At 36.5% G+C, this 21,207-nt stretch overlaps 6 protein-coding genes and 1 pseudogene across 10 annotated transcripts; 6 read left to right on the top strand and 1 right to left on the bottom strand.

Moving 5' to 3' along the window:
• On the top strand, nucleotides 1,353-2,001 carry LOC104745029 (non-specific lipid-transfer protein 6-like). The gene is made up of 2 exons (XM_010466187.2): nucleotides 1,353-1,745; nucleotides 1,832-2,001. Exons 1-2 carry the CDS (start codon nucleotides 1,414-1,416, stop codon nucleotides 1,839-1,841), a joined length of 342 nt encoding a protein of 113 aa, XP_010464489.1. The 5' UTR covers nucleotides 1,353-1,413; the 3' UTR covers nucleotides 1,842-2,001.
• Nucleotides 5,507-8,530, top strand: LOC104745028 (probable receptor-like protein kinase At3g55450). Its single transcript, XM_010466186.2, has 4 exons — nucleotides 5,507-5,658; nucleotides 6,295-7,027; nucleotides 7,123-7,380; nucleotides 7,525-8,530. The coding sequence occupies exons 2-4, from the start codon at nucleotides 6,368-6,370 to the stop codon at nucleotides 8,284-8,286; spliced, it is 1,680 nt and encodes a 559-aa protein (XP_010464488.1). The 5' UTR covers nucleotides 5,507-5,658; nucleotides 6,295-6,367; the 3' UTR covers nucleotides 8,287-8,530.
• Nucleotides 8,705-9,697, top strand: LOC104745027 (annotated as a pseudogene).
• LOC104745026 (elongation factor P) lies at nucleotides 9,950-11,593 on the top strand. Its single transcript, XM_010466183.2, has 7 exons — nucleotides 9,950-10,213; nucleotides 10,327-10,407; nucleotides 10,559-10,665; nucleotides 10,753-10,830; nucleotides 10,945-11,046; nucleotides 11,129-11,210; nucleotides 11,307-11,593. Exons 1-7 carry the CDS (start codon nucleotides 10,075-10,077, stop codon nucleotides 11,423-11,425), a joined length of 708 nt encoding a protein of 235 aa, XP_010464485.1. The 5' UTR covers nucleotides 9,950-10,074; the 3' UTR covers nucleotides 11,426-11,593.
• Nucleotides 12,030-14,710, top strand: LOC104745025 (serine/threonine-protein kinase AtPK1/AtPK6). The gene is made up of 6 exons (XM_010466182.2): nucleotides 12,030-12,137; nucleotides 12,532-13,401; nucleotides 13,484-13,566; nucleotides 13,683-13,977; nucleotides 14,075-14,179; nucleotides 14,264-14,710. Exons 2-6 carry the CDS (start codon nucleotides 12,793-12,795, stop codon nucleotides 14,570-14,572), a joined length of 1,401 nt encoding a protein of 466 aa, XP_010464484.1. The 5' UTR covers nucleotides 12,030-12,137; nucleotides 12,532-12,792; the 3' UTR covers nucleotides 14,573-14,710.
• Nucleotides 14,841-17,888, top strand: LOC104745023 (serine/threonine-protein kinase AtPK2/AtPK19). 3 transcript variants are annotated; one of them, XM_010466179.2, is made up of 6 exons: nucleotides 14,841-15,129; nucleotides 15,671-16,517; nucleotides 16,610-16,692; nucleotides 16,790-17,084; nucleotides 17,207-17,311; nucleotides 17,414-17,888. In XM_010466179.2, exons 2-6 carry the CDS (start codon nucleotides 15,882-15,884, stop codon nucleotides 17,720-17,722), a joined length of 1,428 nt encoding a protein of 475 aa, XP_010464481.1. In that variant the 5' UTR covers nucleotides 14,841-15,129; nucleotides 15,671-15,881; the 3' UTR covers nucleotides 17,723-17,888. The 3 variants fall into 3 exon arrangements, with proteins under 3 accessions (XP_010464481.1, XP_010464482.1, XP_010464483.1); XM_010466180.1 differs by lacking the exon at nucleotides 14,841-15,129 and adding an exon at nucleotides 15,166-15,213; XM_010466181.2 differs by lacking the exon at nucleotides 14,841-15,129 and adding an exon at nucleotides 15,260-15,447.
• LOC104745022 (thioredoxin H9-like) lies at nucleotides 18,469-19,918 on the bottom strand. Of its 3 annotated transcripts, none has more exons than XM_010466178.1 (5): nucleotides 19,723-19,918; nucleotides 19,387-19,425; nucleotides 19,137-19,256; nucleotides 18,885-19,007; nucleotides 18,469-18,792 (listed from the first exon to the last, which is right to left on the bottom strand). In XM_010466178.1, exons 2-5 carry the CDS (start codon nucleotides 19,405-19,407, stop codon nucleotides 18,634-18,636), a joined length of 423 nt encoding a protein of 140 aa, XP_010464480.1. In that variant the 5' UTR covers nucleotides 19,408-19,425; nucleotides 19,723-19,918; the 3' UTR covers nucleotides 18,469-18,633. The 3 variants fall into 3 exon arrangements, with proteins under 3 accessions (XP_010464480.1, XP_010464479.1, XP_010464478.1); XM_010466177.2 differs by having other exon boundaries at nucleotides 19,387-19,476; nucleotides 19,636-19,917; XM_010466176.2 differs by having other exon boundaries at nucleotides 19,636-19,916.

The following is a 21,207-nucleotide window of genomic DNA, read 5'->3' as shown; positions in this document are numbered from 1 at the left end:
TCAACAATTATATCACAACGTCAATTAACAAAAAAAAAATTCCTACATGAATACTTTGTTTTTATTTGGTTAATATATAAAAACATCTTAATGTTTTTTTTTCCAAAAATATGTTTGATATAAATATTATTTTCTGGTGCATAGCATCGGGTACAACACTAGTACATAATAACTTCATACATCCCCGAATTTCATTCTTAAAAATACTAGCTATGCTTCTTACTCAATCCTAATGTAGACAACAACAACCAAAAGAAAAGAAAAAAACTTAGAAGAAAATTGTTGATAAGGTGAAGGCTGGATAACCTGATTCAAGCTGCTACCCTCGGTATTAGGCAAACAAGAAATTAGTCAGACAACAGTAACTTCAAAACTCGAATCTAATTCCTAAACAAACGACACAAAAACACTCGAACCCTAATTTTCTAAGAAAGATCACCCACGAGTGTTCGACACGGAACAACAACGAGTTTGATTATTCTCTAAAACCCAATTTATTCTTCTCAAAACAAGTCCAATTCGCGAGAAAAAGCTCTCTCCGTAAAAAAAGCTATATAAATCGTTTTTGTAACTACTTTTAAAGACAAAAACGTACGAACCAAACTAGCGTTGAATGCAGTATGAGCTGCCATACTACTCAGTATCCATCGCCTAAGAATTATCGCTATTTTGTACTACTATTTTCCATCTATCATCGTCAATGTTTTTTAGACAGGAGTTAACACCGTCTTTCAAATTTTGATGCAGGAGCAGTAAAGTAAGTGTCATTAATTTTTCAAAAGCAGTTGTAAATATTTTGAACTTTTTAAAACATACAAGCATACGCTATGTATTAAACAGCTTTTCAAACTGGTCGGTCAACAAATGACACACTATAGTAATAATATCTACAAATATTTCGATGTTGATCGAGTTAAATTCTAATACTAGTTATTAGACATATTTGGGATGAGATGAATATTACTGTCACATATTAGTCGTTCATCATCGGTTGTTAATTCGTCTTTTTGATACATTTTTTAATTTATTTTCAATCCTTCTTCAATAAACCAATTAAGATGCCAATTACTCAACTTCTTACTATAGTTGGTATCAGTATTTAATTTAGTAGGCCTTTTAATTTGAATTGATTAAGCAATGAATTTAATTAGATAGCTAAAAACGATACTATATTTTAATAGAAATTGTTCGATAGGATGCAATTGAATCCGGAGGGTTGGATCTTAAATTGGCTGAAGGTAAAACATTAAATTCATCCACAACTAACACTAACGCTCGTGTCCTGTCCTAGCAATCACTTCTCCTCAACTGCCAACCCTAAACTCTTTCCAACTATAAATAACCTCTCAATTCTCTAACCCTAACCACAACACACACACAACAACAACAACCAAAAAAAAAACAGAAAGTAACATGAAATCTCTCTTACTAGCCGTGTGCCTGGTTCTTGCTTTGCGCTGTGGTGAAGCAGCCGTGTCTTGCAGCACGACGGTTGCCGAGCTTTACCCTTGCGTCTCCTACATAGTTCAGGGCGGTAACGTCCCAGAAAGCTGCTGCAACGGTATCAAAGCGCTCAACAGTCAGGCTCAAACCGCTGCGGATCGTCAGAGCGTATGCCGTTGCATCAAATCTGCTATTGGAGGAGTCTCTTACACTTCTAACAACCTCAACAATGCTTTGTCTTTGCCTTCAAAATGTGGACTCAATCTCCCTTACAAGTTCAGCCCTTCCACCAACTGCGACAGGTAATATACACATCTCTCTCTCTTGTGATTAATGAGCTTATAACAATGATCTAAACCACTAACTCCTTTTTATTTCTCTTTTACAGTATTAACTGAGACAAGCAGAAAAATCATGGAGGAAGCTACTACTAGGAGAGCTAAGAACCCAATAATAAATGAGGACATGGTTTGCTAGTTGCTAATTTTAATCAGTGATGTATCGTCATTCTCGAATGTTTTTAATATATTATCTATATTTCTATGATATTCTACCAAATCCATGCTAGCTCCTATCCTTACACATACACTTCACTGCGAACTACATAATCTTAAAACAAATCTTCTAAAGTTTAATTATTAATTATGTTGCATCGGAAAACTCTTAAGACCAAACTGAGTTGGTGATATTTATCTGTGCGAATATGATATTAGAGTTTTGTTTGGTCGAATTGCTCAGTAGCCCAACTAATGTCAGTCTTTAATCTTTAAAACCAAATTAAGTAGTATTTTTATAGTTTTCTTTTTGTATATCTGAAAATGGTACGAATATTTCAATTGAACTGATATAATGAGAAAGAAAGTTTAAAACAAATTGTAATGATATAGTATTTGGTTACAACTGAAATCTTATCAAATATAGTTAATTGTTTATAAGTTGGTCACAAAAAGAGAGAAAATATTTGGCATGCAAATTTTGCATATGTAGCTTCATTCTTAAAGAGTTTCTTACGGCACTAACTTATCAAACACACAATTTGTATTTTCAGATTACGTGAAGAAAATGTCGTATTCTTGATATAAAGAGTTATCCTGCAACAGAAAATGAGATGATCTTTAAATAAATAATGATATGATTTGGAGTTCAGTTGTGGGTTATCATTATGGGCCTAACAAGTTCAGTTCATTTGTATAGTTTTTTTGTTTGAAGTCTTCTCTTCTCATCTAATCCAACCAAAGAGTAATTTTGTTTGATTGATATCTTTTTCTTAGTTTGGTGATTGGTCTCACAAACCAAAAAAAAAAACTTCTTACGTATATATATGACTAATATATATGTATATAATCAAACACATCATTAACTGATGAGATACTTTGAGTAAAGATAGAAAATCCTTTACAACATTTATTCAAAGTTCGAAACTTTTGTTCAAATATCACAGCACGAAATCATTATAGAGTACGATAATATTTTAAATAAAATTTGTAGAAATAGTGAATATTCATGACTTGTCACCAGTAGTATAATAATTAGTCAAACGTGAAAATCATTTCTTTTTTTTGTTATGTGGCTTGTTCAATATAGATCAAACCAAAGTAAGGCGACCCCTGTTCAAACCATAATTATATATATTCCAACTAAACTAAAAACAAAAAAGTCTACTCACATAAGGAGAAAAGTAGACGACTATACCAGAACATTATTAAATTGCGTATCAACAATAACAGCATAGAAAACGTGCATGCTAGTGTTCAAAAAAATATTTTAAGTTATTTCAATCTTCATAAGTTTTTATATGATACTGTACTATACGTTTTATCATTTTTGATATAAACTACCTACAAAATAGAGAAAAAAAAATATCCTGTTTGAATGATAAGTAACTTTCACTTGGTAAAAATCACCAAAATTGTCAAATTAGTGGCTTAAGATACGATATCAATATGGTTTGGTTAGCCGAAGTGCCGAACGCTCAGATATATGTCACTATAGTTTGTAATGCACATGCACATGAATGATATTACAAAAGCGAAAGAATGCATCTACAACAAAAAAAAATTTCATTGGACAAGACTAACATATGGGGGAAAAAATGATGATGTAACTTAGGATGGTCAAAGCCCAAAGCAGTAGAGTCTAAACAATGCCGAGAAAAGAAGCGGCAAAGACCAAGAGGAAGCTCCGCCAATATAGGAAAAAGAAGAATAAAAAAAAACACTTTTAGGAACGAACGAACAATATAAGTCTATGAGTTGGAGTTGAAGTCAAGTAAAACATAAAAATCGGACAAGTATATTAGCTTAAACTTTCTATTTATGTAGCATTGTAAGGGCATCTCCAACCCCACTCTATTTTAGAATCAAAACTCTATTATAGAGTAACATTTGCTCCAACCCTACTTTATATTTTACTCTAAAATAGAGAAAATGATATGATTGTTCTATATATAGAGCAACTCTATTCTCATCTCTATTTTTTTACACTATCTCTATTTTCAACTCTAAAATAGAGTAATACATTGGAGGAAAACAATGCTCTATTTTAGAATTACTCCATTTTAGAGAAAAAAATAGAGATATACATTGGAGATGATCTAATAAGTGAATACGTGAATGGTTCCAATTGAAAAATCAAAAACCTGATTATATGAATTTGTGAAAATGTCCATTTGATTATCATAAACTCGAGAAAAAAAAAAGACCACATATGATGATGATAGTGTTAAAAACTGTTTAAGTAAAAAATATTCAGGAAGTAGAGGAGGAGATTGGGAGAGAGTGGTTCGAAGGGACCCCACGTGTCCTCTGTTGTCTGAAATTGATAAGAGTTTCGTCGCCGCACGCGTGCACATCGCGCGTGTGCTTATTAAGCTTTTTTGATAAAATGATTTCTTTAAGTAATTTAAATCTTCCAAAAGAAACGATGTCAGCGGGTCCCACATTAGCGAGGAAGTGACTGAATAAGAACCGTTGGTTGGTTGATAAATCTTCTAATTCGAACGGTTACGATGTTTTTAGTCAACAAACCTATCTTAAGTTTAGTCATTTGACCCAATGAGAAGAAGATTACCTGTCATTAGAGTAGATACGGCCTATTTTTATTGAACAAGCAAAGACAAAATACTACTAATTACTTATACTTATAATTAAAAAAAAAAAAGGACAAAACTAGTTTTCCAAGTTTGACTGAGATGTCGCTTTTCTCGAGGCCCCTCCTCCTCTTTACTGGAAATCTAGGCTTTCTCCTCCTGATTTTACAGTTTTTTTTCCCTACCTTATCTGTTTTCTATATATTGTTATTTTAATTTTTAGTTATAAGGTACACATTTTAAATGGCTATTTCCTAAATCAAACCTAAACTATATAGTGATATTACAATTGGTACAAATTGTTAACATAATAAATTAGATCATTAAAAATAAATTAGCTCACTCGATTATTGATATTTTAAAATATAATTCAAGTTAGAATGGATAATAGATACAACAATATCATCGTTAATTAGTAAATTAAATCACAATGATTAAGAAAATAGAGATAATTATTAAGTAGTTTTTCTGATATAGTGATTGTATTTCATATGAGATGTGATTTTTCCAAAATAAATGATATGTGATATAGCAAAATGAACTTTGAAGAAAACTATTAAAAAAAAGGCTATTAGTTGGAACAACATCAAGTAGAGTTATATCTTTTTGAGCAGTTACATTGTGTTAATGAGAAAATAATAATAATAATAAAATGTGAATGAGGTAGATTTGTAGTATAATATTTTTTTGTGACGAGGTTATAGAGAGAAAGAAAACAAAAAGTGGAAAGAAAGAATATAAAAAAGTAAGAGTAAGAGAAAAATTCCAAACTAGTTAGCTGAGGAATTGAATTAAGATTTTGGACAAAACTCATAAAAAGATAGAAATAATATAGTAATAAAATCTTTGGATATCTGTTTTGGTTTGAACTTTGACCACTGCCTCTTTTCAGGTCCCACCAATTTTATTTTGTGTTTCTCTCTCTCTCTCTCTCTCTATATGACTCTCTCTCTCTCTCTCTCTCTCTCACTTTCCCAAACAGACAGACTTGTTTAGTTTTCCTCACCCCTTCTTCTTCCCAGAAATTTCTCGNTTTTTTTTTTTTTTTTTTTTTTGCATATCTTTCTCTTTCTCTCTGTAGCCGCAGTCTCCTTAGAATTTTCTTGGGTTCTCTTTGTCTCTTCCAGGTTTGAACTGATTTCTTCTATCTTCCCATGTCTGTTTTTGATTTTTCTAGATCGAAGAAGACTTCATGTCTTTTTTCTTGCGTTCGGATAACGAACTTTCTCACGGATAGATTTTGATTTTATCCTAAGATTTTGTTTAAATGACAACTTTGGTTTCATCAATTAGCTCACTTTCAAAAGTGATTTTTTTTTTTCTTGAATTTGAAAATATCTATCCAATGATAATGCGATTTTAGAAAAATAAAAAGGGAAGTTCGTTCGTTGTATTACTGGATTTAATTGTCCTTGTCTCTTTGTCTCTTTACCGAATTTAATCTAATTGGATATCTCGTCATTAAACTAATCCAAAGCGTGTCTTCTTATTAGATTATACAATCTTTGCAGTTCTTTTTTTGTTGTTGTTGCTGTTTCACTGTTAATTGAATTAGGGTTTATGTAACTGTCCTTTTGCTTGTTGTTGTTGCTTCAACTTCTTAAATTCTCAACCCACGAGATCTGTATTTCTACTGAAAAAAAATTGTTTATTTCTATGGCCAACACATGCACACACACAAAAAAAACGGATCTGGGTTTTCTAAAAAACTGTGTATTTTTGTGTGATTTGCTAATCAGTTGTATCTCTTGAATCATTTTCAGGTGAAATTTTGATTTCTCCTGAGTTTATATGTATATTAGAATAACAAACAGATTTTAGAAGATTGGGAAAAAGATGGTTTTGGGTTGTTTCCCTTTGAAGAGCAAGAAGAAACGAGGCTCCGTGTCTATGAAGCGGTTTGATCCTGAAGAAAGCAAGCCAACTGCTTTACCTCAGCCACCCAACATTGCAAGTCGTAGTTTACAATCAGCTCCACCCAGCTTCAGAACTCGAGTGAAGCCAATTCACTCTACTACTAATGGTGGAACTGGAGATATGAGTAGCCGGGCAAGAGTGATGTCTGCTCCCTCAAGCATTCACGGTGCTGTCGAACGGGATCTTCTTGCTGGAGTTTACCATGATGAGCAAGATGACCAACCAAGAGATGCTCGTCCTTCTACAAAAGAATCTAGTCCTCAACCGCTTCCTCTGCCATCTCCAAAGACTGGTTCGTCTTTGAAGAATTGGGGAAGCTTTAAGTCCTTTAATGGAAACAGCGGTCGGTTATCCGCATCCGGAGCTGTCTCTGGACCTTTGCCATTGCCACCTAGCGCCTCTGTTAGGAGCTTCTCATATGATGAAGTGGCTGCTGCTTGTAGCGCTTTTTACTCTGACCGTTGTGTGTTGGAAGGTCTTTCATCTGTTATGTACATGGCTTCTTTTGGTGATGAAGCTTCAACCTCTGGCTTAAAGAAGGTCGACGCAACTGTTGTGCGACTTAACGTAACTACTCAGGTAACTAAAATCTTTTGTGGTTATTGTTACCTCTTTTAAGTCTTGAGGATATTTATTTATGTGTTTGTTGTTTCCTTAATATTGTTATTCTACAGAGTATCAGAGAGTTCATTAATGAAGTGAACACATTGGCCTCGCTGCAACACCAGAATCTGTGTAAACTGGTAGGCTATCATGCCCGTGACGGTTTGGACACTAGAATGTTGGTGTACGAGAGGCTTGCTCACGGTAGTTTGGACCGGTTGCTGCATGGGAGATCAGATGGTCCTCCACTTGATTGGAACACTAGGATGAAGATTGCTCTTTGCGCAGCTCTAGGTTTAACCTTCTTGCACGAAGAAGGCCCGTTTCAGGTACATTTGTGCACTTGGATGATAACATATATTAGTGACTGAGCCTTTTTCGTATTGATAACATGTTGGTGCATCTATCAAAAGTTCGTGAATTTGGATGCACATATTGGTGACTGAGTCTTTTTCATGCTCTGAATGAAACAGGCAATGTACAATGAATTTTCTACTGCTAATATCCAAGTCGACAAAGATTTCAGCGCCAAGCTATCAGGATACGGTTGTGCAGGCCATGCTCCAGAGACAGAGACATCAAACAGTTCAGCACTTGCGAATCTCTCGGTCGAGACAATAGAGAGAGGGCTTTTGACACCGAAGAGCAACGTGTGGAGCTACGGAATAGTTCTTCTTGAGCTGCTGACGGGGAGGAAAAACATGGACGGGGCTTACCCGAAAGAAGAAAGGAACTTGGTGAAATGGAGCAGAGCTTTTCTAGCTGATGACTGCAGGCTCTCACTTATCATGGATCCTCAGCTTAAAGGTCGGTTTCCGGCTAAAGCTGCAAGGAGCGTAGCGGATATAGCACAGAAATGTCTGCAGGTGGAGCCATCAGAGCGTCCAACCATGAGAAACATTGTGGATCAACTGAAAGTGATACAGGACATGAAGTACTCGTGTAGGTTTCCGTTAATAGAACCAGCACCTGTCGCTGCAAGGAAACATATGGGAAGATCAAGCAGTCTCAACACCATTATTTGGACTCCAGCTTCAGTGCCACCAAGGTCGAGCTTTTCACCCTCGCCTCCACCACGACAACAACCGTCGATTTCACCCACAAGGGGAGGAACGGTCGTGTTCGCACCAGTGTTTCCGCCACGAGCTTGTTCATCGTTGGAGGAGATGGCTAGGGAAGAGGTTCGGAGATCGTCTTCAGCCAGTGGTAGGAGAACTAGTCTGGAAGGGTTTTGATTTGTTCATATCTCTCTCTCTCTCTCTTCTTTCTTCTTTTTTCCTATTTGTTTTATATTTTTGGCGTTGATTTGTTTTTTTCGGATTCCAAATATATTAAAAAGAAAAAAAAAAGTTTTTTCTTCTTCTTTTTCTGTTTTTGCGTTATTTATAAATCCGGACATCGAGCGAGTTGTTGTACATAATAATCAACATTTCTTCGTCTTTAGATTTTAATAATCAACCTTTGTACATATCAACACAATTCTTTAAAAGTACAGTTTATGGAATGTTTTGTGTATGGATAAAAACAGTAATGTCACAGTTTCATTTTCCTTTCCTTATTCGCCTTCAAATCTTAAACGAAAAAGAAACCATATTCAAGAATCAATCTCTCTGATTCGATTCAAATCTTTTTTTGTCACAGTAAGCAGCGTCGCATGGCTTCTTCCTCAAAGCGTTTGTTGTTGCCAACACTGCCACTCGAGTTGATAGAAGAAATACTTTACAGGACTCCCGCCGAATCATTGATCCGATTCAAATCGACGTGCAAGAAATGGTACGTTCTCATCACTAGCGACAAAAGATTCATGTACAGTCACTTGGATCACTCTCCGGAACGGTTCATAAGAGTATATGATCGTCAGATCATGGATCCGGTGAGTGGAACACTCTCAGTTGTATTAATCCCTGACGAGTTCCGCGAGTCGTATCCGATAGATTCTATGGTTCACTGTGATGGACTCTTGCTGTGTACGTGTGAAAAATGGAATAACAGAGAGTTAAATACGCAAAACTCGCAAAACTACGATGATGTATTGGATAACATGTATTGGATTGCTGTGAAGAAGGAACATTTCATTGTAAGTTTTGATTTCTCCACTGAAACATTCAAGGAGATATGCGTTTGTCCTTCTCCTTGGGTGACTCGATTGGCCTGTTTCAATGGAGATAGACTCTCTTTGTTACTACAAGCTGAAGAGAGTCAACGGGGATTGAGGTGTGAATGACAAACAGTTTGACTGATGGGGTTGTTTCGTTTAGCCAATACTTCAATGTAACTAGCCATGATCTCCCACCGTTACATATCCATAGTGAAATGGCTCGTCCAGGATACTCCATTGGCAAGCACAGGAATATAATGGTGTGGTGTGAGGCAAGTCTACAAGAAGAAGAAGAAGAAGAAGAAGAAGAAGAAGAAGATTATGATAAATGGTATATTCGCATCAAGTTTTACGAATTTGATCAAGGTGGGATCACGAAACAAATCGAGACAGCGAAACATGGACAGTATGACTACTATGATCCGTTTATTTGTAGCTATGTTTATGTGCCAAGTCTGATTCCTATTCCCTAACAGAGGAACAAGAGGTAGAGTTATGATGAGTGCTGTTTCTGTGTTCTTAAAGGCTCTGTGTAATATTTTGTTGGTCTTTTGTGCTAGTTGAAAATTTGAAGTCAACTATGAGACTGTACAGATGTTCTTGAAATTGACTTCTGGTTTTGGTATTACGATCTTGACAAGTTCATGTTCATATCATAGTATCATACACCTTGATTATACATAAATAAAATGAAATTGACTTCTGGTTTGGTTTTGGTTTTTAACCGGATAATTGAATTGAACCGAAGTACGGTTCGGTTTGTTTATGGTGTGTTAAAGGTTGGTTCAATTGAGAGTTAAAAAAAAAAAACTTGCTTCCTCCTCGACTCCTTCTGGCTACTTCTTCCCTAGAGGACCTTATCCACACCACAGCCAACAACACTGAGCGAGCGACTCCGTTTGTCTCGTCGGGCGGAAGAACTAAAATGGCGGGAAGAGCGATATATTCAGTAACTTCATCTCCATCATTGTGCATACCTTATTCAGCTGCTTCATCTTCATCGATCTCACTATCTCGATTGGCGCTCCCTCTTCGGATTTCTCCCCGAACCAACAGATTTCCCAGTTAATTTCTCTCCGCATCTCTAACAAATTCGAGGCACTCTATGCAAATTGATTTTGAACTCTTTTTTTTTTTTTTTTTGTATAATATATATCCGGACGAATTTGAATTGCAGGGATTCACTGCTCTATGTCTGCTAACGACATCAAAGCCGGTACAAATATCGAAGTCGATGGTGCTCCTTGGCGTGTTCTTGGTATCTTTCTTCCTCCTCAATTCGCTCTTACCTATAGGTTATCTGGAATTGGTAGATAGTACTGTTACTAGTTCATGAGGATTTAACCATTGTTTTGGCTTTGATGCTTGTACTTTTCTAGTCTATTGAGTTTTTTTTTCTTGTGGGGCAGAGTTTCTTCATGTGAAACCAGGGAAAGGTGCGGCATTTGTGAGGACTAAGATCAGGAATTATGTTAATGGCAGCACAGTGGAGAGAACATTTCGTGCTGGGATTTCTGTAATATCCTTTTCTTTGTTTCTTGTATCTTAATCCGGCGAATGATTCTAGTTGCACTGTCTTGACTATGATCATTCTATGTTACAGGTCGAGGAAGCTAACATATACAAAGAAACCAAACAGTTCACATACAAAGATGGGTCTCAATTCGTTTTCATGGATTTGGTATGTCATCCTTACTTCTCTTATTCACTAATGTAGCCATGGTATAGCTTAAAAATTTGAGTACTAAATTGTTATGGTTTTCTCTTGGTTATCAAATTTTATTTTATATTGTAGACCACATACGAGGAAACATGTCTTAACGAATCTGATATGGGTGAGAAGACGAAATGGCTGAAAGAAGGCATGGATTGCATTTTGCTGTATTGGAAAGACAAGGTACACGCGTTAACATGGAATGTAAGTAGTTCACAGGATTTAGGCGGTGATGCTAACTTGTTTCTGTCTGGACTGTTGCTAGGTTATCGATTTCGATCTACCGATCACAGTTAAGTTGAAAATTGTTGACGTTGATCCTGGCCTTCGCGGTGACACTGCGCAAGGTAATAATAATGTTGCACAAACCTCTTGCTTAGAGAGAATGGTCCTTGTATTTTGGTTTAAACAAGCCTGAACCAAGTTGTGTTATGGATGTATAGGTGGATCAAAGCCGGCGACACTGGAAACAGGTGCAGTAGTTACTGTACCGCTCTTTATTAACGTAGGTGAAGAGATATTGGTGGACACTAGAACCGGTGCATACATGAACCGGGCGTGAAGCGGATCTACACCTAATTTAAATTGGGTTACTAAATAAGGAGGCAATGATAAATCTTTTTTGCGTATATGAGTATGTCCGAGGACAAATATTTTGTGTTTTCTTTTTTGGAACACCCCAAGACAATTTTTCGATTACATAAGAAATTTGTATAACTATATTTAAATTTGAGTAAAAACAGCAAATTCATCGTCAGAACCCACAATGATTCATACACAAAACATGAATCAACAACTCTTGACGTTGTTAGTGAAGTCGTCAAAGAGTCAGCTAACCCAACAAGTTGTTACATAAACAACTATTAAGACTTAAGACTAAAGTTGAAGAAGCATCAAGTTAGGGGATATTCGATGGAATATGGGATTGTAATCTTCTGAAAACGGAAAGTTATCTGAACGTATATATGTAATTTGATCTCATGGTTTGAGTTTGAGCTATTGTCAACCGTGGATTTGAAATCCGAAATCCACATAATCCGGGAAAAAACAAGAATCAGGGACGTCTAATGATGGGCTTGATAAGAGGCGGCCCACTAGAATAAAAGAAAGAATTAGTGGACAAAAAAACCTCCGCCGCATATTTAACAACTGGTCAACGTTCTCCCAATAGGATACGAACACGTGTATAGATCCCTGGATCTGCGATGCTTCTCTTAAATTCTCCTCTCGTCTTCATTTCCATCCTCGTCTCCTTCCCTCAGCCATCCTCTCTGGTAATAATCCCCTCTCTATCTCTTGCATTTGACTTTCCGTTTTAACATAGTTTAGATTCAATGTTTTTTTTGTCTTTCTGGATCATAGAAGTTATCAAAATTCATGAATTGTTTTTTTAAACCACGAAACGTATTTTTTAGATTCAGGTCATAGATCTCGATATTTGCATGAAATTTGCTTACCAGTAGATCTGAATTATCGAAATTTTCGGTTTTCCTAATCTGTTCTGAATCCGGAGATTGTTTAGGGCTTTGGGTTTTATTCAAGATTGTTTCTTTGCAGTGAAAAATTATCCCTTTTGATTCTTCATAGATTTGGTCATGTTTGAGATTTTGTATATGTACATGTGGGTAGCCTCTGATGAATCTGTGAACTTTTGATGATCTTTTGCAGAGCATATAAAACCTTCATGGCATTTGCGCACTTCTGCAGCATCCAGTGTTTCCTTAAAACCGGGAAACAACAAGAGCTTCTTCTCCTTGTTATCGGATTGCCTTTTCCCAAGATTTTCCAGATTAGCAATTGTTTTAGTCAGTTCTCTCCTCATTAATATCTGTCTTCGGTACAGAATCCCTCACCAGGCTTGTGGTGGTGAACTCTTGAAAGCTTTCTCAGTGATTCTGTATCGATCTTTTTGTTGTTGTTGTGGACATTATGGTTTCCTCACAGCGTCCTGTCCCCAACAAAATCCAGAAACAGCAATATCTATCCATCAGCCCTTCAGATTCTGTTTTGAAAGATGATGATGTTGAACTTGAGTTCTCTGATGTGTTTGGTCCACTCCCTGAAGAGGCCAATGATATTGTCTACGACGAGCCTGCTGTTGTCTATAGTCGATCCCACTCATTGGTTGGTCCCTCTTCCCTCGATAGTCATTCTTTGAAGCTGACTAAGCTCACCTTACGTGAGACTGAGGACTCTATTGACTTGGTGGAATGTATTGAAGGCGAATCCTTAAAGGAAAACGATGAATTCTCTGGTAATGACGACAGTGACAGTGACAAAGCTCTAGAGGGAGATATGGTCAAAGTCTCAGGTGTAGTAGGCAAAGATGATTTTGAGATTTTGAAGGTTGTTGGCAAAGGTGCATTTGGGAAAGTGTACCAGGTCAGGAAAAAGGAGACCTCTGAGATATACGCAATGAAGGTCATGAGGAAAGATCACATTATGGAGAAGAACCATGCTGAATACATGAAAGCTGAGCGCGATATTCTTACCAAAATTGATCATCCTTTCATCGTTCAACTTAAGTACTCTTTTCAGGTAAAAAATCCATCTTCCCTTTGTTTGCTGTTTTATAGTTTGATTTCATAAACGAGAGTACTAAATATACCCTTTTGTGCAGACCAAGTATAGGTTGTATCTTGTGCTCGACTTTATAAATGGAGGGCATCTTTTCTTCCAGCTCTATCACCAAGGGCTTTTCAGGTTTGGTGTCATTCCTTTTTGAACTACTTAACAAGTTTCACTAGTATTCTGCTAGGTTTAATTGGTTCTGTTTCACCAGAGGTTTAATTAGTTCTGTTTTTTTACTCTTTTCACAGAGAGGACTTGGCTCGTGTGTACACTGCAGAAATTGTCTCTGCAGTTTCCCATCTCCATGAGAAAGGCATAATGCATAGAGATCTAAAACCTGAAAACATACTCATGGACACAGATGGTCACGTGATGTTAACAGATTTCGGTTTAGCAAAGGAATTTGAAGAAAACACAAGATCAAACTCCATGTGCGGAACCACGGAGTATATGGCACCTGAAATCGTTCGAGGAAAAGGACATGATAAAGCTGCTGACTGGTGGAGCGTAGGGATTCTTCTTTATGAGATGCTCACAGGAAAGGTAAAAGCCGCCTTCTTTGTAATTTGCATTAAGCCTCTTCTCTTAGTAATTTGCTAAGGTGATGTGTTGTGTGATGCCATTTGATTTCCTTCTGTAGCCTCCGTTTATGGGAAACAAAGGAAAGATACAGCAGAAAATCGTGAAAGACAAGATCAAGCTTCCACAATTTCTGTCTAACGAAGCTCATGCGATGCTGAAAGGGGTAAGTAAACATGAAAAAATCTTTGTTTACTAAGAATTGTGGATTTAGAGTAATACTGGTTCTGACTTTGTAATGAATGTATAGCTGCTGCAAAAAGAGCCGGAAAGGCGACTTGGAAGTGGACCGAGTGGAGCAGAGGAGATAAAAGCGCACAAATGGTTCAAGGGAATAAACTGGAAGAAGCTGGAGGCTAGAGAAGTGGAGCCAAGTTTCAAGCCTGAAGTATCGGGAAGGCAGTGCATAGCAAACTTTGACAAGTGTTGGACTGAAATGTCAGTTTTGGATTCTCCGGCTAGCAGTCCGAGTTCGGATCCTAAGGCCAATCCATTTACCAACTTCTCATACGTGAGGCCTCCTCCTTCATTCCTTCAACGATCCACATCCAATTTGTAGATGAACTATATATTATGTTATTCCTGCTTCTTTTGTTGTTGTTTTCCGCCAAATGTATGAACATGAAAACAATCTCGGTTGACTTAAGAAGCTTAATTTATATTTGAGTTGTTTATGAGACTCTGAAGTAGAGTTGAATCACGTTTTCAATTGTTTTGGTTGAGAACCAATTATTGAAGTCGAACAACTAACAATGACCCTTTCGACCTCGTGAAGAATATAAAAAAAAACGTTGAGAACGTGTACATTACACATCCTGTAAACTGTTAGGTGATAACGATACGTGTTGCTTTTGGACCAGAGTGGTGGTGTTTGTAATGGGCTTTAAATAATGCCGCCGGCCCACACAAAAAAACAGAGAAGAAATTATAGGTGTCCCAATAGAACAGGAACACGTGTCCTGACCCCATGATCCACGATGCTTCTGAAAGACATAATAAAAGAAGAAGCCACGCGCCTTCCGAAACCTTTTCCTTGTGGGTTTTGGCTTTGGCTTTCCTTTTTAAGTTTCTCTTCTTCTCTCCTCGTCTCCTTCCTTCCTCAAAGCATATTCCCTGGTAAAATCCCTCTCTCTCCGTCTTTGACTTTTTAGCTCTCGCAGTGTTTGGATTCCTTTTCTTATTCTAGATTTTAAAATTATTGTAAGTTCATATTATTGTTTCTACGACACGAAACCTTTTTTTTTAGGGTACAGCTCATAGTTTTCCTCTGTTTATCTGGTTTTGTTCTACAAAATTGCTTGTGTTATGCGGCGGCCCAGCTTTTTTTTTTTTGATCAACGAACCAGCTATTGTTTTTTTTTAACCGATTCTGAATAGGGCAATTCTAAAACTTCTGGGTTTTATTTGGGTCAGATGATCATCTAAAGATATTAGGTCGGTGTGGTGTTTTCTTAATGTCAAATATGTTGACTTTATTATAGCTTTTGGCTTTTGGTAATTCAAAAAAGAATCTTTTCCACTTGCTTATTTTTAATTCCGTATCCGTCTCTCTTCATTGTTTTTGGTCAATAATTAGTTAATGTACTTTGAGTTTTTTTTCTTTTCTTTTCATGATGATGTCTTAAGTCTTAACCTCTTCAACTTTTATGAACTGCAGATCTTAGAGCACTTTGATGGCATTTGGGCACTTGTGCAGCAACCACTGTTTCCTTAAAATTGGGAAACAAGAAGAAGAGCTCATCTTCCTTGATTTTGGTTTACTATTCCAAATTTTCTCCCTCACTCACTCCATCCGTAGCCAATTTGGGTGAACTTGTGAAGCTTTCTGTTTCTCTGTGATCATTCTTTTGGACGATTTGTTTAGAAAAATGGTTTCTTCTCAGTGTCCTGTTGTTGCCAACACAAACCTGACTGGCAAGCCGTTTCAGAAACACCTCTATTTATCCATCAGCCCTCCAAAACCTGTCTTCAATGATAACCTTGAGCTCGACTTCTCTGATGTTTTTGGTCCAATGCCTGAAACTAACTCCTCTGAAGACCCCAGTGATGTTCTTTGTGACGAGCCTGCTGTTGTCTACAGCCGATCCCACTCATTGGTTGGCCCATCTTCTGTCGTTAATCTTTCTTTGAACCTGAACAAGCTTACCTTACGTGAGACTAAGAACTCAATTGACTTAGTGGAGGAAGAGTGTCTTGAAAAAAACGATGAATTCTCTGGTAATGATGAAGACACTGACAGTGATAAATCTCCAGAGGGAGAACTAGGGGAGGTTTCAGGCGTAGTAGGCATTGAGGACTTTGAGGTATTGAAAGTTGTGGGACAAGGTGCATTTGGGAAAGTGTATCAGGTCAGGAAAAAAGACACCTCTGAGATCTTTGCCATGAAGGTCATGAGAAAAGATAAGATTGTTGAGAAGAACCATGCTGAATACATGAAAGCTGAACGCGATATCCTTACAAAAATCGATCATCCATTCATTGTCCAACTTAAATACTCTTTTCAGGTACATGTTCCACTTTTTTGTCTATCTGTTTTGCATCCTTTTGATTTTACTTCACTACTTCTTAACTTAGAGTGTAATACATTCCCTTGCAGACCAAGTACAGGCTATATCTTGTGCTCGACTTTATAAACGGAGGTCATCTTTTCTTCCAGCTCTATCACCAAGGGCTTTTCAGGTTTCGTGTAGATTCTTTTTCCTTGAACCATCTTTAGAGTTTCGCCAAGAATTTGTCTGCAAGGTTTAAACTAGTTCTGTTTTTTACTGTTTTACAGAGAGGACTTGGCTCGTGCGTACACTGCAGAAATTGTCTCTGCAGTTTCCCATCTCCATGAGAAAGGCATAATGCATAGAGACCTTAAACCTGAAAACATACTCATGGACGTTGATGGCCACGTTATGTTAACAGATTTTGGTTTGGCAAAGGAATTTGAAGAAAACACAAGATCAAACTCCATGTGTGGAACTACCGAGTACATGGCCCCTGAAATTGTTCGCGGTAAAGGACACGATAAGGCTGCCGACTGGTGGAGCGTAGGGATCCTTCTCTATGAGATGCTCACTGGCAAGGTAAAAAAAAAAAGAAGTGTGTTTTTTTTTCTTTCTTTTGTTGCATGAGAAGCCTAATGGCTTGGTATTTGTTTAGGTGATAACTGAAATTGTGTTGTAATGTCATTGTTTTACTTGTGCAGCCGCCTTTTGTCGGGAGCAAAGGAAAGATACAGCAGAGTATAGTAAAGGAAAAGATCAAGCTTCCGAAGTTTCTGTCTAATGAAGCTCATGCTTTACTGAAAGGGGTAAGTAAATATTCTTATGAGAAGACTCTTCTACAATCTTTTTGTACTTTGAAGCATTGGATTTAGAGCAATTCTGATTCTGACTTTGTAATGAATATGTAGCTGCTGGCAAAAGAGCCAGAAAGGCGACTGGGAAGTGGACCGACTGGAGCAGAGGAAATAAAAAAGCACAAATGGTTCAAGGGAATAAACTGGAAGAAGCTGGAGGCTAGAGAAGTACAACCAAGTTTCAAGCCGGAGGTTTCAGGAAGACAATGCATAGCAAATTTTGACAAATGTTGGACTGAAATGTCTGTTTTGGATTCTCCGGCAAGCAGTCCGAGTTCGGATCCGAAGGCCAACCCATTTACCAACTTCACATACGTGAGGCCTCCTCCTTCATTCCTTCACAGATCCACATCCAACTTGTAAATGAACTTTAACGACATGTTACTCCTGCTTCGATCACTGAAGCATATGAACATGTAACAAATCTACGGTTGACTTGACTAAAAAAAACTGTTTTATATTTAATTTACGATATCTTATTAAAATAATGAAAAAGGAATGTATTGATCGAGAAGAGATTGTTAAATTATTGAACCAGAGCTGCTAATATTTGACCTTTGACCCTCTTCAACGTAATAAAAACGTAATATCATAAAGACGTTTCTTTGGACCACCAGACTAGTAGCTAGCATTTACCTTTAAGGCTTTAAATATTAGAGTTTAGTTTAAGACAAAGTTCAAGTCAAAGTCAGATGGTTCTTTTGAGTCTCTTAACTTACAATACAATTTAAAATTTGCAAGAATTATTCACAAACTCTCTATTCTTGGAAACAAAACTATGTGGAGTTTGAAGAAGAGTCATATCTTCACTTGCAATATGTTAGCTCATATTCAGACTAATTATAATATTCTAGCTCCAATATTTTTGGCCCTATTATGTTCTGCTTCTATCTGGTTTAGAAACCGATCTCTGCTTGAGCGATTTGTGACAAATGAAATCCGCAAGTTTAAGAGAAAGATCAAGATGTCATAAATACTCAAAGCATTGGATAAGTGCCTTTCATTAGTAAAGTGTATGATGATATCAAAGAAGAAATCAAAGTAGAGAGAAGCTTCTAGGCTTGCAACATTTAGATTGCGACGATTCAAGGATATATTGAGTACTGAGAGAATCGAAAAAAGATGCATATTATATAAAAACAGGAAGCTCTTCTCTAACTCAATTGTTTTTAGTGATCTTTTTAAACATTTTACATTACACAACCAAATTGATCACACGGTGAAGAAGACACAAAGAACAGACCTCAGAAGATACAAAAGGGGTGCTAGTAGAGTCAAGACCGTTGAGGACTAGCAGGCACAGAATCAATGATAGAAGTAATCTTCTTTTGTAGCTCTGGTTTGTTAGCTCCAACAAGCTTGCCTATTTGCTGTCCATTCTTTAGGAAGAAGAAGGTTGGTGTTGCCTTTATGTCCCATGATGAGCTAAAATCCTGCACACATAATCATCACACAAATACATTTAAAGAAAGACGTTTGTGTTACGCTGAGGAGAAGACGAGAAACAAGAATAAGAGACACTTACGCTGAGTTCATCAACATCTACAAGAAGGAACATGATATTAGTGTGTTTCTCTGAGAGCTCGATGTAGAATGGTGCCACAATCTTACAAGGACCACACCATGTCGCGCTGAAGTTTGCAACCACCTGTTTTTACAGAGAATTAGAGAGAAGAATATGGTTTATTTATGAGATTGGTTGGCATTGAGATTGAAAAAAACACACACACACTCGATGAGAAAAAAAAAAAAAGAAAAAGAGAGGAGAGATAATTACGATTTTGCCATCACGGGCAGCTTCAGCTAATTTGTCATCCCAGATCTCTTTGGTTGTAACCAGATGAACATTGCCACCGGAAAACTCAACGTTGTGGATGGAATCATCGTCTCCTTTCCCCTACGTACCAAAGCAAACAACAACAAAAAAATCCTCTTCTTTTACATTATCATCGCAGAAACAACAAATACAATCAGGACAACATGCGACAAAGAACCAAGCCAAAGGTTTTGTTGTCTTAATTCATTACCTTAGAGACGCAGCTACCCATTTGAATGTTCGAATTCGCCTGAAATATATAAAAATCGATTCTTTTTTTTTTATTATTATTGCAATTTTCCTGGAATTAAAAAACTTTCAGTTCATCGAATTGGCGAAGAGTGGTTTGCAATAACAACACGAATAAACCGAAAACTTGAAAACANAAAAAAAAAAAAAAAAAAAAAAAAAAAAAAAAAAAAAAAAAAAAAAAGAGAATCTAAACAAGGAAAGAACGGACCTTTGAGATCGGATAACGATCAGAGAGGCTGAAAAGCCTAAAACTTTTAGAGACAAACAAAGAGAAAGGAGATAATTTATTTTTTACCTAAACTTTTTTTGTGTTTTGTGTGTTTGTAATCTGGTGTTGAGAGGATGGATGATGAAGAAAATGGAAGAAACGCAGTCGTATTGAAGGAAGGGGGTGAGAGAAGAGGAAGACCAAATTAGAATGAGTCGTTGATTGGAGAAGAAGCTCTCCCTCCCTCCACCATTAAATGACTCAACTTCTATTTATTTCTCTGTAAATTTACGACTTTGCCCTCCTCTTTTCCTCTCTGTCCGTCCCCCCTTTTTTTTTTTTTTTCCTTTTTCGAGAATTCACTTTATTAGTTGGTTTTTAACGCTTTTTATAAATAAATTCGAATAAATTATACTATAACGAAATTGTTGTATTGTATAGTTCCTTTTACTAATTTTTTTCTTAATTATTTTTTTTTCTAATTTTTATTTTATGTACTTTTAACAGTTTTTTTTTTTGCCAAGTCTTAAAGTTAGATTGCTGTACTTTTTTGTAGTTTGTCGGCAATTGAGATTGCAGTTACACATGCAATGAAGAAAGTACCGAAACAAACAATGTGAATCGATAGTTCGATACCACAATTATCTAATTTTGTGACTACTGTCTAATAACTAATAAGTATGTGTTAATTGATACCACAATCATCTAATCTTGTTTAGTGACTAATACAGATATTCCTTTAAATATATAAAGCATATTAATAGTGAAATAAAGGGGAACACCAAAAAAGGACTTTTAAAGCTTATTTTTCAAGTTAGAAGACAAGTCAACCCATTGTACAGAGATCTAATCTCTCAAATTTTTTCCCATCTTCTATATTGTTCTACTAGTATTCCTTTTTGTTTATACCAATTGTTGAAAAAGAAAAGACATTGCAATTTTCTTACGTACTATATTGTTTATAAATCGAGTACTACTATTTGATAACAAAAAGCCAATTTTCCGAACTTCTTAGGAGCACTAGTGAGTAATATATATTACCACTTTTTGTTTAAAAGTATGTCACAGTATTCTCGATATAGCGCTACTCCAAAATAGTTTGATGGTAATACTCAGAAGGATGAATGAATGAAGATTGTTGTAGGTTAAAAAAAGTTCACTTTTGAAAACGAGTCTACAGACTCTTTAAGTGATGAGAGAAAATCATAATGTAGATCAGGTTTAATATAGATAATTAAGATCAGCTAAATAAGTCGTTTGATTATGATAATAACATAATATCGTTTGCTAATATAATATAAACCCAACAAAAAATCATATGTTTTTTTCTTCAAATTTCCACTTCCATGCAAAGTAACAGAACCTTTTTGCTCTGTTTTATCATCAAGTGGCATACTTCTGTGTCCAGCTTTGCGCAATCGACTCGTACTTGGGTTTATCTACCATGTACATCTGGGCTATCTCCGGCACAAGAGGATCTTTCGGGTTCGGGTCATTCAACAGCGAGCAAATCGACAACAAAACCTAACAACACAACATTCAATCACTGTCATTAACACACCAAAAAAAAAA

This window comes from Camelina sativa, chromosome 15, assembly GCF_000633955.1.
Source record: "Camelina sativa cultivar DH55 chromosome 15, Cs, whole genome shotgun sequence".
In the NCBI taxonomy this organism is placed as follows: domain Eukaryota; kingdom Viridiplantae; phylum Streptophyta; class Magnoliopsida; order Brassicales; family Brassicaceae; genus Camelina; species Camelina sativa.
Note: the sequence above shows the minus strand (reverse complement) of the source record. Positions and strands in the feature narration are given on the sequence as shown.